At 26.9% G+C, this 14,275-nt stretch overlaps 2 protein-coding genes across 2 annotated transcripts; both read right to left on the bottom strand.

The window, feature by feature from the left end:
• Positions 1–1,262: 1,262 nt before the first annotated feature.
• Positions 1,263–3,346, bottom strand: LOC145092889 (trans-cinnamate:CoA ligase, peroxisomal-like). The gene is made up of 2 exons (XM_079030882.1): positions 3,033–3,346; positions 1,263–2,924 (listed from the first exon to the last, which is right to left on the bottom strand). The coding sequence occupies exons 1-2, from the start codon at positions 3,228–3,230 to the stop codon at positions 1,377–1,379; spliced, it is 1,746 nt and encodes a 581-aa protein (XP_078887008.1). The 5' UTR covers positions 3,231–3,346; the 3' UTR covers positions 1,263–1,376.
• Positions 3,347–4,502: 1,156 nt separating this feature from the next.
• LOC145095533 (uncharacterized) lies at positions 4,503–6,257 on the bottom strand. Its single transcript, XM_079033390.1, has 6 exons — positions 6,164–6,257; positions 5,820–6,073; positions 5,417–5,743; positions 5,273–5,356; positions 4,999–5,193; positions 4,503–4,811 (listed from the first exon to the last, which is right to left on the bottom strand). Exons 1-6 carry the CDS (start codon positions 6,255–6,257, stop codon positions 4,698–4,700), a joined length of 1,068 nt encoding a protein of 355 aa, XP_078889516.1. The 3' UTR covers positions 4,503–4,697.
• Positions 6,258–14,275: the final 8,018 nt, after the last annotated feature.

Genomic DNA, 14,275 nt, shown 5'->3' with positions numbered 1-14,275 from the left:
GTTATTATCTTTCTTTAAATGTTTTTTATTTTTATTTATTTATTTATTTATTTATTTATTTATCTATTTATTTTTTGTTGTTGCTGTTGTTGTAAATCAAGGGAATAATTCAAAGAGTTTGTTATTAGTAAGAAAATCTATGTTTTACTTGAAATGGGAAATAAGTGATTATAGTGATTGGATTCTTTGATTGTTGAAGAAAACTTATATAGATCATGCTATGCTGTTGTGGCTATGAATCTTTGATCTTTGATGTAAAATTCAAAATTATATATATCAATAATCCTGTGACTTTGTATGGTCTTGGAAGGGAACTTAAAATCTTTATTTATTTGTACTCTTGAAAGTTGCCTTTGATCTTTGATTATACTGTTGCGACAAGACAAAATATTAAATTGTTTTAAATACACCAAAATATGACCAAACATGTGAAAGTTTTCGTATACACCAAACTATGAACAAAATATGAAATTGTTTGAAATACACCAAAATATGAAATTCTTTGAAATACACCAAAATATGAAATTCTTTGAAATACAACTTAGATCATGCTATTGTGAAAAAAGTGGTGAAAATCAACTGATAAGATCATATAGCCGACAATTTAACAAAGTACTTTTTAACCGTCAAAACCGTTATATGTGCAGGATGCTACACATGTTAGACGGACCATTCCGACGTTAACAATCATGAAGGAGTGGTATTGAGGGGTGTTTGGATAGGAAAAAAAGAGGTGTTTATTGTTTATTCCCACGATAAGCTAAATTTAAGTGTTTGGATAAAATCCAACTTATTAAGCTAAATAAGCTAATTTTAATAAGCATCTCTCCCATGCTTATTGCTTATTCCCACCACAAATAAGCTAATAAGCTAATCAAAACACCCCTGAAAAATGCAACACAAATTTACAAATTTGATATGGTTTAATTGAAAAGAAAGTGGTTATTACTTATGTTGATACTTGATACACTTATTAATAGGCAGGGCCGAAATGAAAAAGGCAAATGAAGTGATCGCTATAAAAAGTAAAAACTGGATGTTGAATGGTCACGTTGTGTATAGCTGAGAAGGTCGGACACAACACACAAGTGTATCATATGGATGTCATGTCATTCATTATCATTTTTAGATTTAAATCTAAATTGGAAGTAATTTTTTCAATCTTCCAATTAATTATCTATCCTATAAGAGGACAAATATCAAAATGAAGGTTAATTAATTATACCATTTTTATGATGCCCACATGCCAGAAAACTCATCTGTTGTAAACTATTATTATTGTAAACTATTATTAACGAAGACATATATATGGGTATACTCCCTTACCTTCATGTATCGACACTTATTACATGAGATAAATTATTGAAGTCATTAATTCAAAGTCGGGACATTGCAAAAACCTTTTCTTGATCATGTGGTTCATTTTGTTGGTATCGTGTTTGATGCAAATGGACTTCCTTTTGAGATCTCTTATTGTTTATGTGTATGTTTTCCGAGATCTTTAGGGTTTTTGCCAGTTTTCGGAGCTCCACTTTAACGACTTTACCTGTTCCTGTTTTTGGTAGTTCTTTCACAAACTCTACCTTCTTTGGCACCATAAATTTTGACATCTTTTTCCGGCAATATTCCAAGATTTCGGTTTCAGTTGTGCTTTCCATCTCTTTCAAGACAACAAAAGCACAGGGACTTTCTCCCCACTTCGGATGAGGCATTGCGACTACTGCTGCTTCGTGTATTGCCGGGTGTTTGAATAGAATGGATTCTAGTTCCACACTACTGATATTTTCTCCACCGGAGATTATCACGTCTTTTGACCTGTCTTTGATTTCAACGTATCCGTCGGGATGAATAACTCCAACATCTCCGGTTAAAAACCACCCTTTCTGAAAAGCCTTCGCAGTCTCCTTCTCATCTTTCAAATACCCTTTCATGATGCTACTTCCTCGGAGTACGATCTCTCCCATCATCTTCCCATCGCGCACCACGCTCTCCATTGTGTCCTTGTTTTTGACATCGACATCAGCGAGGGTGAGTATTCCGACCCCCTGTCGAGCCTTCAATCTCGCCTGTTGATCTTTCGGCAGTTGATTCCACTTGGTTTGCCACTCGCATACAAGAGCAGGTCCTGTGGCTTCAGTAAGGCCATACGCATGCATTATGTGGAACCCAAGATCCTCCATCTTCTCCAACAAGGCCTCCGGCGGTGGTGCCCCTCCGGTGAGTATGTTTACCGTAGATGTTATTTCACAACGCTCATGGGGCTTGGCATCTAAAAGGATGTTGAAGACAATAGGAGCGCAACACATGTGAGTCACCTTATGCTGAGAGATGCTCCTGTACATTTCTTCAGCAGTCGTGTTGCGTATGCACACATTTGTGCCTCCTCTTGCTGCAACACCCCAGGTGAACGTCCAGCCGTTGCAATGGAACATCGGTAGTGACCATAAGTACACCGCCTCCGTACCCATTTCCCAACCTTGAATCAAGCTCATGGTGCTAAGAAAAGCACCACGGTGGCTATACACCACTCCCTTCGGCTCAGAGGTGGTTCCGGATGTGTAATTCAGTGAAATCGCATCCCACTCGTCCTCAAGTTCTTCACCATGGTAGAGTGGATTGCCATGCTGGATGAGTAGCTCATACTCCAGCTCGCCAAGACGAATTCCAGTCGGCTTATCAACGTCATCAATCACGATGACTAAAGGCATGGCTACGTTTTTAGCATCGAGCAATTGTAGCGCTTCAGATGCTAAAGGAACATATTGATAGTCGACGAAAAACACCTTGGCTTCGGAATGACAGAGAATGGTGGCGATGTTTGTAGCATCAAGTCTTGTGTTAATTGGGTTAAGTACAGCTCCTGCCATTGCAACTGCGAAATGCATTTCATATAACGCAGGGACATTTGGAGCTAGCACGGATACCTATAGAATTAATAAAACCGAAAATTAGAAGAAAGAAACTTTTTTCATAAAGAATAGTGTCTGCTACCAAAGCATGCATATTATAGACATAAAAAGTAAGAAACTTACAACATCGTTCTTGACAACGTTAAGGGAACGGAGGGAATAGGCGAGACGACAGCATCTCTCGTAAGTTTGGCGCCAGGTAAAGCTGACTCCGCCATATATGACAGAGGCTCGGTTGGCATAAACCTTTGATGCTCTGTCGAGGAAAGTGAGAGGAGTGAGAGGGACATAGTTTGCTGCACACTTCGGAAGTCTCTCCATTAATGCCTCAATAGAATTAACTACGGTAGATTGCCGGCTGAAGCTAATTAGTCGCTAATACAAGATTTTGGAGGTAGCTAGAAAGCGATTGCTAGTTTGGAGAGATGTATGTAATATGTATTATGGTGTGAGGATAGGAAGGGAGAAGAGATTGTATATATAGAGGTAGGAAGCACGTTATTTGGCATGGTGGGGTAGGGTATAATGAGGAGGGGCCATGAATGTCTCAGGAAAATAGCTTGGAATATGCAATGATATTACAGAGGGCGTTATACATATGTGTTTGAACACAGCCTTTTGACTTTGAACGCTTTAAACCTTTACCAGATTATTTTATGCGTCATTCTTTCTTTCTATTTAGAAATATATTTCTATTTAGAAATATAAACCTTCTGTTCTATTGAAAAACTGAATAGGCTATAACAAAGACCATGGATTCATTAGTTTTTTTATATGTTTGTTGTTTTGTGAATGAATCCAATGTGTATATATATATATATATATATATATATATATATATATATATATATATATATATATATATATATATATATATATATATATATATATATATATATATATATATATATATATATATATATTAGGTTAATATGTTTTTACATTTATTGTGTGCTATAAATCACCAATAAAAATTTAGTAAAATTAAATAATTATTTAATAAAATAAAGATAGATATTAAATTTTTTTTCATAATTGTATATATATTAAAGGATATTTACAATTTTAATTTTCTTTTTACGGAAACTAATTAAATTCGTCAATAATGATAGCAATCACATTCTTTCAGAATTAATTTGTATCTAAGTTTTTATGTTAGCAATAATATTATTTTAGAACTTACTTGCTTAAAATACAATCACCACAAGGAAAAAGGCCATTACCGGCGACAAAAGTCGCCGGTAAAAGTCCCAAAAGTCGCCGGTAATGATGATAGCGGCGACGCGTCGCCGGTAATAAGTCGCCGCTACTGCCTCGTCGCTATTGATCAGTTTGTCGCCGCTAATGATAATAGTCGCCGCTATTAGTATGTCGCCGCTAATGAGTATTGTCGCCGCTAATAATGTTGTCGCCGGGAATGACATTTGTCGCCGGTAAAAGTGTCGCCGGCAAAAGTGTCGCCGGTAATGAGCTCTGTCGCCGGTAAAAGCGTCGCCGGTAATTGTTTTTCAATTTTTTTTTTTTAAAAATTGATTTTCGTTGCCGGTGATAATATCGCAGGTAAAAGTGTCACCGGTAATAACAATATTCGATTAAATATCAAAACCAATAGTGTCGACGCTAATTACAAAACAAACATCCTATTAAATATCAAACATAATAGTGTCAAACAAACATCCAAAATACAATTAAATATCAAAAGTCATACTATCCGAGTAGCAAAACAACAAAATTTTTACAATCTACCAAGTAGCAAAACGAGACAACATATGCAAATAAAACCCATTCTTACATACCCTCATCGTCGTTCCCATCGTTCCCTTGATTATTTTGGGATTGAAAAAACGAATAAAGCTCATCCCTACATGCCGGGTCGGCGAGCATTGCACGAAGATTTTCCAACTACATAATTAATAACAATATATATAAACTTATAACTTAGATTGTCAAACATAAACAAAAACTATCAAAATACATTGTTATTTTTAAAGTAAAATAGAAAACCAAATTACCAAACTTTTTAGCAAATAATCACCAAACTACCAAATCAACATGCATTTTACGATGCTAAAGTAGATTGCTATTTTACCTGTGATGGTTGTGATGGTGGTTGTGATGGTTGCGAAGGCTGTGGAATCGTCGGGAGACCAGAAGGTTTGCGGCCAATGCCTCTAATGTGGCCACGTCGCTCTCCTAATACTTTCTCGAACGTAGCTCTTTCTTGAGTTGGCGTAAACTCACTTTCACCTTGAGTTTGTTCTAGCAGCTCTTCAACTAACCGATTCTGTAACTCCCAAAAGTGAGTAACAATTAAGTATAAATAAACATTTAAATATATGATAAAATTATAATTAAATACTTACATATTGTTGTTCCGATTCAGCAGTAACAAATACACCATTCTTATCGGTATGAGCTTTGCGAAATGTTTCCACTCTCTTAAGGTTCTGTTTAAGTTTAAAAATTAGATTATATTTAAATAAATAATTACATGTATCGTACAGTACCTTCTTATAGCAAGTACTGCTATACGAGCTCGAACCCCCACGATTCACAATTGTTTGCTTTTCACGGATTTTTTTGTTCCTTTCTGAAGCAATTTTGTGTTCGTCAGTTTGAAAATACTCAACTGTCTTCTCCCAGTTATCAACAAGCATACCATCCGGAGGATTTGCCAATGCTCTCGGGATATCTTCATACCCTCCGACCATCTTGAAATATTTTTTAGCGTCGGCTTTACGCTCTCGAAAACCTCTTAACAAGGCTGCTTGAAAACTCTCTGTCAATAAAGTAGCTTGTGCATCCTGGTACATTTGATTGAGATCAAACTTTGTCTACAATAAAAAAAAAAAAGTTAACCAAGAAACAATTATAGTTAAACCTATAAAATATATTTAAATAAATAATTACCGCTAAATGTTGTAATACAGTGTCCTTTATATTAGGGGAAACTCTTTTCCAACTCCATTTGTCGAAAGGGACCATCTGCCACATTGTTTTCCCAACTTCTCGGGAAAACATGTCTCCCGCCTCTCCTACGGGATTAAATGTAATATCCCTATCAAATTGCATGGGTATTGGTTTCCCCTGGTTCTGCAAGATTGCTTTTTCAAGCTTTATATTTTTTGCTTTTCCTCGAGCTTTCCTTCGGGCACGTCCCTCAACTACAAATGTAATTAAAAATTATTAGAAACGACATTTAATTTATGATAATTGAACAAAAATAGTAAATAAAAATTCATGATAAGACTTACCGTCCAGCTCGTGTTGGCCAGGACCTCTACCACCTGGGAAAGGTGGGTCCTCAGCTCCGTCTCCCCCATGTCCACGACCCATGACAGCAGCCATGGTAAACATAAACAACAGCCACACTCTCATCATTTCCTGAAAAATTATAAGATATACAAATACAATTTTTATTATAGATACACATTACATAGAAATAAAGGATATATTTCTTGTAGTGAATAAAGTTATATAAAATATATAAAAAAATGAGTATATTCTACTAGATTATACACTCGTACTACTATAATACGTTTTTATTCTTTAGATACAAATTTATTCTGAAAGCATATTATTATTGACATTAATAACGAATTTAATTAGTTTTCATAAAAAAAAATTATAAGTATTGATATCATTTGATATACATTTAATGTTTACAAAATTCTTATTAAGGTATTCTAGCACACAATAGATGTAAAAAAACATTTGATCTACCTCTCGCTCTCTCTCTCTCTCTCTCTCTCTCTCTCTCTCTATATATATATATATATATATATATATATATATATATATATATATATATATATAAGAAGGGTAATTTTGAAAACAAAAAAACCCTTAAAATCATAAAAATACATAACAAAAATAATTAGAGATCAAAAAAAATTTTGAAAAAATCGCAGCATTTTATGCAAAATCAGTGAAAAAAAATTTGAAAATTTTTTTTTTCAGCGAATTTTAACAAAAACCTGCGATTTTTTATAAAAAAAGTTCAAAAAAAATTGGTGATCTCTAAGTATTTTTTTATGCATTTTTATGATTTTTAAGGTTTTTTTTGTGTTCCATAGAACCTAAACCTATATATATATATATATATATATATATATATATATATATATATATATATATATATATATATATATATAAGTGATACCCGTATAGTACATTGATTTATTATAAAAAAAATTAATATTAATATGTAAACATTAAACATTTTATAAAGTAATTGAAAAACGAAAATAAATAATGAGTTTGTAACATTTATGTGAATCTATTCACAAATTAATAGTATGATGACCTTATAAGAATAGAATAAAACCTTCCACATATATAACTATAAATTTTGAAAATTTAATATAAAAATGAAAAACCCTAATAATGACAAGTCGTAAATAAGAAAATGAATAAAAAAGCTAAGAGAAACCATATGACAAAATAAATGAGAAAAAGATGTATGATAAAAAAAACTTCAATTATTAAAGAAGATATATATTTATTTATTTGAAAAACTACATTATAATGAATAAATAAGTGATAAAAAATGTTGGATAAAAACAAACAAATAAGTTAACTCATAAATTTAAATTGACAAAAAACAACAAACAAAAAAATTATTTGATATTATACAACAAATATATAATATGTTTACTAATATACTAAAAGCATCTCTGATAACATTATATTTTTAAACATTAATTTAAGAGTGTAAAATAGAATTAAGAGTTTAATTACGCAAAATTTTATTTTACACTTAAATATAGTGTAAAAATACGTTGTGTTTTAAAACACTCTAACAATGCTTCAAATTTAGAGTGTAACTAATTATATTCTAGAAAAAAAAAAGTTGGTTGACGTTTTTATTCAATTTTACATTCATCGATTATTTATGTTTTAAATGAAATTTCAACATTTTATTTTATAATTAAATCCATTAGACAAATTTTAAAGTTTGTAACTAGATTTCTATGGTTTGTGATATATATATATATATATATATATATATATATATATATATATATATATATTTGAAAACCACATTCTAATGAATAAATAAGTGATGAAAATAATATTAGACAAATGAAAACAAATGACAAAAATAGGTGATAAATTTTAATTGACAAAAAACAAGTGAAAAAATGATTTGATATTATAAAACAAATATATAATATGTTTTAATAACTTATATTGTGTACTAAAATCATCTCTTACGACTTTTTATTTTTAAACACTAATTTGAGAGTGTAAAATATAATTGAGAGTTGAAATACACTAATTTTTACTTTACACTTAAATGTGGTGTAAAAATAGATTATTTTTTAAGACCCGCTATCAGCGTTTCAAATTTAGAGTGTAACTAGTTATACTCTAGAAAGAAGAAGTGCAAAATAATGTTGATTGAAATTTTTATTCTATTTTACATTCTCTGATTATCTATGTTTTAAATGAAATTTTAACATTTTGTTTTCTACCATCAGACAAATTTATATATATATATATATATATATATATATATATATATATATATATATATATATATATATATATTAAAAACCACATTGTAATGAATAAATAAGCGATCAAAATAATGTTGGATAAAAACTAACAAACAAATTAGCTAATAAATTTTAATTGACAAAAAACAACAAGTGAAAAAATTATTCGATATTATACAACAAATATATAATATGTTTTAATAACTCAAACTGTGTACTAAATGCATGTTCGACGACATTTTATTTTTAAACACTAATTTGAGAGTGTAAAATAGAATTGAGAGTTGAAATACATTGATTTTTATTTTACACTTAATGTTGTGTAAAAATAGATTGTGTTTTAAGACACGGTAAGAGCGCTTCAAATTTAGAGTGTAACTAATTATACTCTTGAAAATAGAAGTGCAAAATAATGTTGATTGAAACTTTTATTCTATTTTACATTCTCTGATTATCTATGTTTTAAATGAAATTTCAACATTTTGTTTTATATTATTAGACAAATTTTAATATATATATATATATATATATATATATATATATATATATATATATATTAAAAACCACATTGTAATGAATAAATAAGTAATAAAAATAATGTTGGATAAAAACTAACAAACAAGTTAGCTAATAAATTTTAATTGACAAAAACAACAAGAGAAAAAATGATTTGATAATATACAACAAATATATAATATGTTTTAATAACTTAACCTGTGTACTAAAAGCATGTTTGACGACATTTTATTTTTAAACACTAATTTGAGAGTTGAAATAAACTGATTTTTATTTTACATTTAAATGTAGTGTAAAAATAGATTGTGTTTTAAGACCCGCTAACAACGTTTCCAATTTAGAGTGTAACTAATTATATTCTAGAAAAAAGAAGTGCAAAGTAATGTTGGTTGAAACTTTTATTCTATTTTACATTATCGGATTATCTATGTTTTAAATGAAATTTAAACATTCTAGCAAAAAAAGTGTAAAATAAAGTTGGTTGACGTTTTTATTCAATTTTACATTCATCGATTATTTATGTTTTAAATGAAATTTCAACATTTTATTTTATAATTAAATCCATTAGACAAATTTTAAAGTTTGTAACTAGATTTCTATGGTTTGTGATATATATATATATATATATATATATATATATATATATATATATATATATATATATATATATATATATTTGAAAACCACATTCTAATGAATAAATAAGTGATGAAAATAATATTAGACAAATGAAAACAAATGACAAAAATAGGTGATAAATTTTAATTGACAAAAAACAAGTGAAAAAATGATTTGATATTATAAAACAAATATATAATATGTTTTAATAACTTATATTGTGTACTAAAATCATCTCTTACGACTTTTTATTTTTAAACACTAATTTGAGAGTGTAAAATATAATTGAGAGTTGAAATACACTAATTTTTACTTTACACTTAAATGTGGTGTAAAAATAGATTATTTTTTAAGACCCGCTATCAGCGTTTCAAATTTAGAGTGTAACTAATTATACTCTAGAAAGAAGAAGTGCAAAATAATGTTGATTGAAATTTTTATTCTATTTTACATTCTCTGATTATCTATGTTTTAAATAAAATTTTAACATTTTGTTTTCTACCATCAGACAAATTTATATATATATATATATATATATATATATATATATTAAAAACCACATTGTAATGAATAAATAAGCGGTCAAAATAATGTTGGATAAAAACTAACAAACAAATTAGCTAATAAATTTTAATTGACAAAAAACAACAAGTGAAAAAATTATTCGATATTATACAACAAATATATAATATGTTTTAATAACTCAAACTGTGTACTAAATGCATGTTCGACGACATTTTATTTTTAAACACTAATTTGAGAGTGTAAAATAGAATTGAGAGTTGAAATACATTGATTTTTATTTTACACTTAATGTTGTGTAAAAATAGATTGTGTTTTAAGACACGCTAAGAGCGCTTCAAATTTAGAATGTAACTAATTATACTCTTGAAAATAGAAGTGCAAAATAATGTTGATTGAAACTTTTATTCTATTTTACATTCTCTGATTATCTATGTTTTAAATGAAATTTCAACATTTTGTTTTATATTATTAGACAAATTTTAATATATATATATATATATATATATATATATATATATATATATATATATATTAAAAACCACATTGTAATGAATAAATAAGTAATAAAAATAATGTTGGATAAAAACTAACAAACAAGTTAGCTAATAAATTTTAATTGACAAAAACAACAAGAGAAAAAATGATTTGATATTATACAACAAATATATAATATGTTTTAATAACTTAACCTGTGTACTAAAAGCATGTTTGACGACATTTTATTTTTAAACACTAATTTGAGAGTTGAAATAAACTGATTTTTATTTTACACTTAAATGTAGTGTAAAAATAGATTGTGTTTTAAGACCCGCTAACAACGTTTCCAATTTAGAGTGTAACTAATTATATTCTAGAAAAAAGAAGTGCAAAGTAATGTTGGTTGAAACTTTTATTCTATTTTACATTATCGGATTATCTATGTTTTAAATGAAATTTAAACATTCTAGAAAAAAAAGTGTAAAATAAAGTTGGTTGACGTTTTTATTCAATTTTACATTCATCGATTATTTATGTTTTAAATGAAATTTCAACATTTTATTTTATAATTAAATCCATTAGACAAATTTTAAAGTTTGTAACTAGATTTCTATGGTTTGTGATATATATATATATATATATATATATATATATATATATATATATATATATATATATATTTGAAAACCACATTCTAATGAATAAATAAGTGATGAAAATAATATTAGACAAATGAAAACAAATGACAAAAATAGGTGATAAATTTTAATTGACAAAAAACAAGTGAAAAAATGATTTGATATTATAAAACAAATATATAATATGTTTTAATAACTTATATTGTGTACTAAAATCATCTCTTACGACTTTTTATTTTTAAACACTAATTTGAGAGTGTAAAATATAATTGAGAGTTGAAATACACTAATTTTTACTTTACACTTAAATGTGGTGTAAAAATAGATTATTTTTTAAGACCCGCTATCAGCGTTTCAAATTTAGAGTGTAACTAGTTATACTCTAGAAAGAAGAAGTGCAAAATAATGTTGATTGAAATTTTTATTCTATTTTACATTCTCTGATTATCTATGTTTTAAATGAAATTTTAACATTTTGTTTTCTACCATCAGACAAATTATATATATATATATATATATATATATATATATATATATATATATATATATTAAAAACCACATTGTAGTGAATAAATAAGCGATCAAAATAATGTTGGATAAAAACTAACAAACAAATTAGCTAATAAATTTTAATTGACAAAAAACAACAAGTGAAAAAATTATTCGATATTATACAACAAATATATAATATGTTTTAATAACTCAAACTGTGTACTAAATGCATGTTCGACGACATTTTATTTTTAAACACTAATTTGAGAGTGTAAAATAGAATTGAGAGTTGAAATACATTGATTTTTATTTTACACTTAATGTTGTGTAAAAATAGATTGTGTTTTAAGACACGCTAAGAGCGCTTCAAATTTAGAGTGTAACTAATTATACTCTTGAAAATAGAAGTGCAAAATAATGTTGATTGAAACTTTTATTCTATTTTACATTCTCTGATTATCTATGTTTTAAATGAAATTTCAACATTTTGTTTTATATTATTAGACAAATTTTAATATATATATATATATATATATATATATATATATATATATATATATATATATATTAAAAACCACATTGTAATGAATAAATAAGTAATAAAAATAATGTTGGATAAAAACTAACAAACAAGTTAGCTAATAAATTTTAATTGACAAAAACAACAAGAGAAAAAATGATTTGATATTATACAACAAATATATAATATGTTTTAATAACTTAACCTGTGTACTAAAAGCATGTTTGACGACATTTTATTTTTAAACACTAATTTGAGAGTTGAAATAAACTGATTTTTATTTTACATTTAAATGTAGTGTAAAAATAGATTGTGTTTTAAGACCCGCTAACAACGTTTCCAATTTAGAGTGTAACTAATTATATTCTAGAAAAAAGAAGTGCAAAGTAATGTTGGTTGAAACTTTTATTCTATTTTACATTATCGGATTATCTATGTTTTAAATGAAATTTAAACATTCTAGCAAAAAAAGTGTAAAATAAAGTTGGTTGACGTTTTTATTCAATTTTACATTCATCGATTATTTATGTTTTAAATGAAATTTCAACATTTTATTTTATAATTAAATCCATTAGACAAATTTTAAAGTTTGTAACTAGATTTCTATGGTTTGTGATATATATATATATATATATATATATATATATATATATATATATATATATATATATATATATATATATATATATATATTTGAAAACCACATTCTAATGAATAAATAAGTGATGAAAATAATATTAGACAAATGAAAACAAATGACAAAAATAGGTGATAAATTTTAATTGACAAAAAACAAGTGAAAAAATGATTTGATATTATAAAACAAATATATAATATGTTTTAATAACTTATATTGTGTACTAAAATCATCTCTTACGACTTTTTATTTTTAAACACTAATTTGAGAGTGTAAAATATAATTGAGAGTTGAAATACACTAATTTTTACTTTACACTTAAATGTGGTGTAAAAATAGATTATTTTTTAAGACCCGCTATCAGCGTTTCAAATTTAGAGTGTAACTAGTTATACTCTAGAAAGAAGAAGTGCAAAATAATGTTGATTGAAATTTTTATTCTATTTTACATTCTCTGATTATCTATGTTTTAAATGAAATTTTAACATTTTGTTTTCTACCATCAGACAAATTATATATATATATATATATATATATATATATATATATATATATATATTAAAAACCACATTGTAGTGAATAAATAAGCGATCAAAATAATGTTGGATAAAAACTAACAAACAAATTAGCTAATAAATTTTAATTGACAAAAAACAACAAGTGAAAAAATTATTCGATATTATACAACAAATATATAATATGTTTTAATAACTCAAACTGTGTACTAAATGCATGTTCGACGACATTTTATTTTTAAACACTAATTTGAGAGTGTAAAATAGAATTGAGAGTTGAAATACATTGATTTTTATTTTACACTTAATGTTGTGTAAAAATAGATTGTGTTTTAAGACACGCTAAGAGCGCTTCAAATTTAGAGTGTAACTAATTATACTCTTGAAAATAGAAGTGCAAAATAATGTTGATTGAAACTTTTATTCTATTTTACATTCTCTGATTATCTATGTTTTAAATGAAATTTCAACATTTTGTTTTATATTATTAGACAAATTTTAATATATATATATATATATATATATATATATATATATATATATATATATATATATTAAAAACCACATTGTAATGAATAAATAAGTAATAAAAATAATGTTGGATAAAAACTAACAAACAAGTTAGCTAATAAATTTTAATTGACAAAAACAACAAGAGAAAAAATGATTTGATATTATACAACAAATATATAATATGTTTTAATAACTTAACCTGTGTACTAAAAGCATGTTTGACGACATTTTATTTTTAAACACTAATTTGAGAGTTGAAATAAACTGATTTTTATTTTACATTTAAATGTAGTGTAAAAATAGATTGTGTTTTAAGACCCGCTAACAACGTTTCCAATTTAGAGTGTAACTAATTATATTCTAGAAAAAAGAAGTGCAAAGTAATGTTGGTTGAAACTTTTATTCTATTTTACA

This window comes from Lactuca serriola, chromosome 3 (genome assembly GCF_051521515.1).
Source record: "Lactuca serriola cultivar US96UC23 chromosome 3, Lser_US96UC23_V15, whole genome shotgun sequence".
Taxonomy (NCBI): domain Eukaryota; kingdom Viridiplantae; phylum Streptophyta; class Magnoliopsida; order Asterales; family Asteraceae; genus Lactuca; species Lactuca serriola.
The sequence above is the reverse complement of the archived record's forward strand: the minus strand, read 5'-3'. Positions and strand labels throughout refer to the sequence as shown.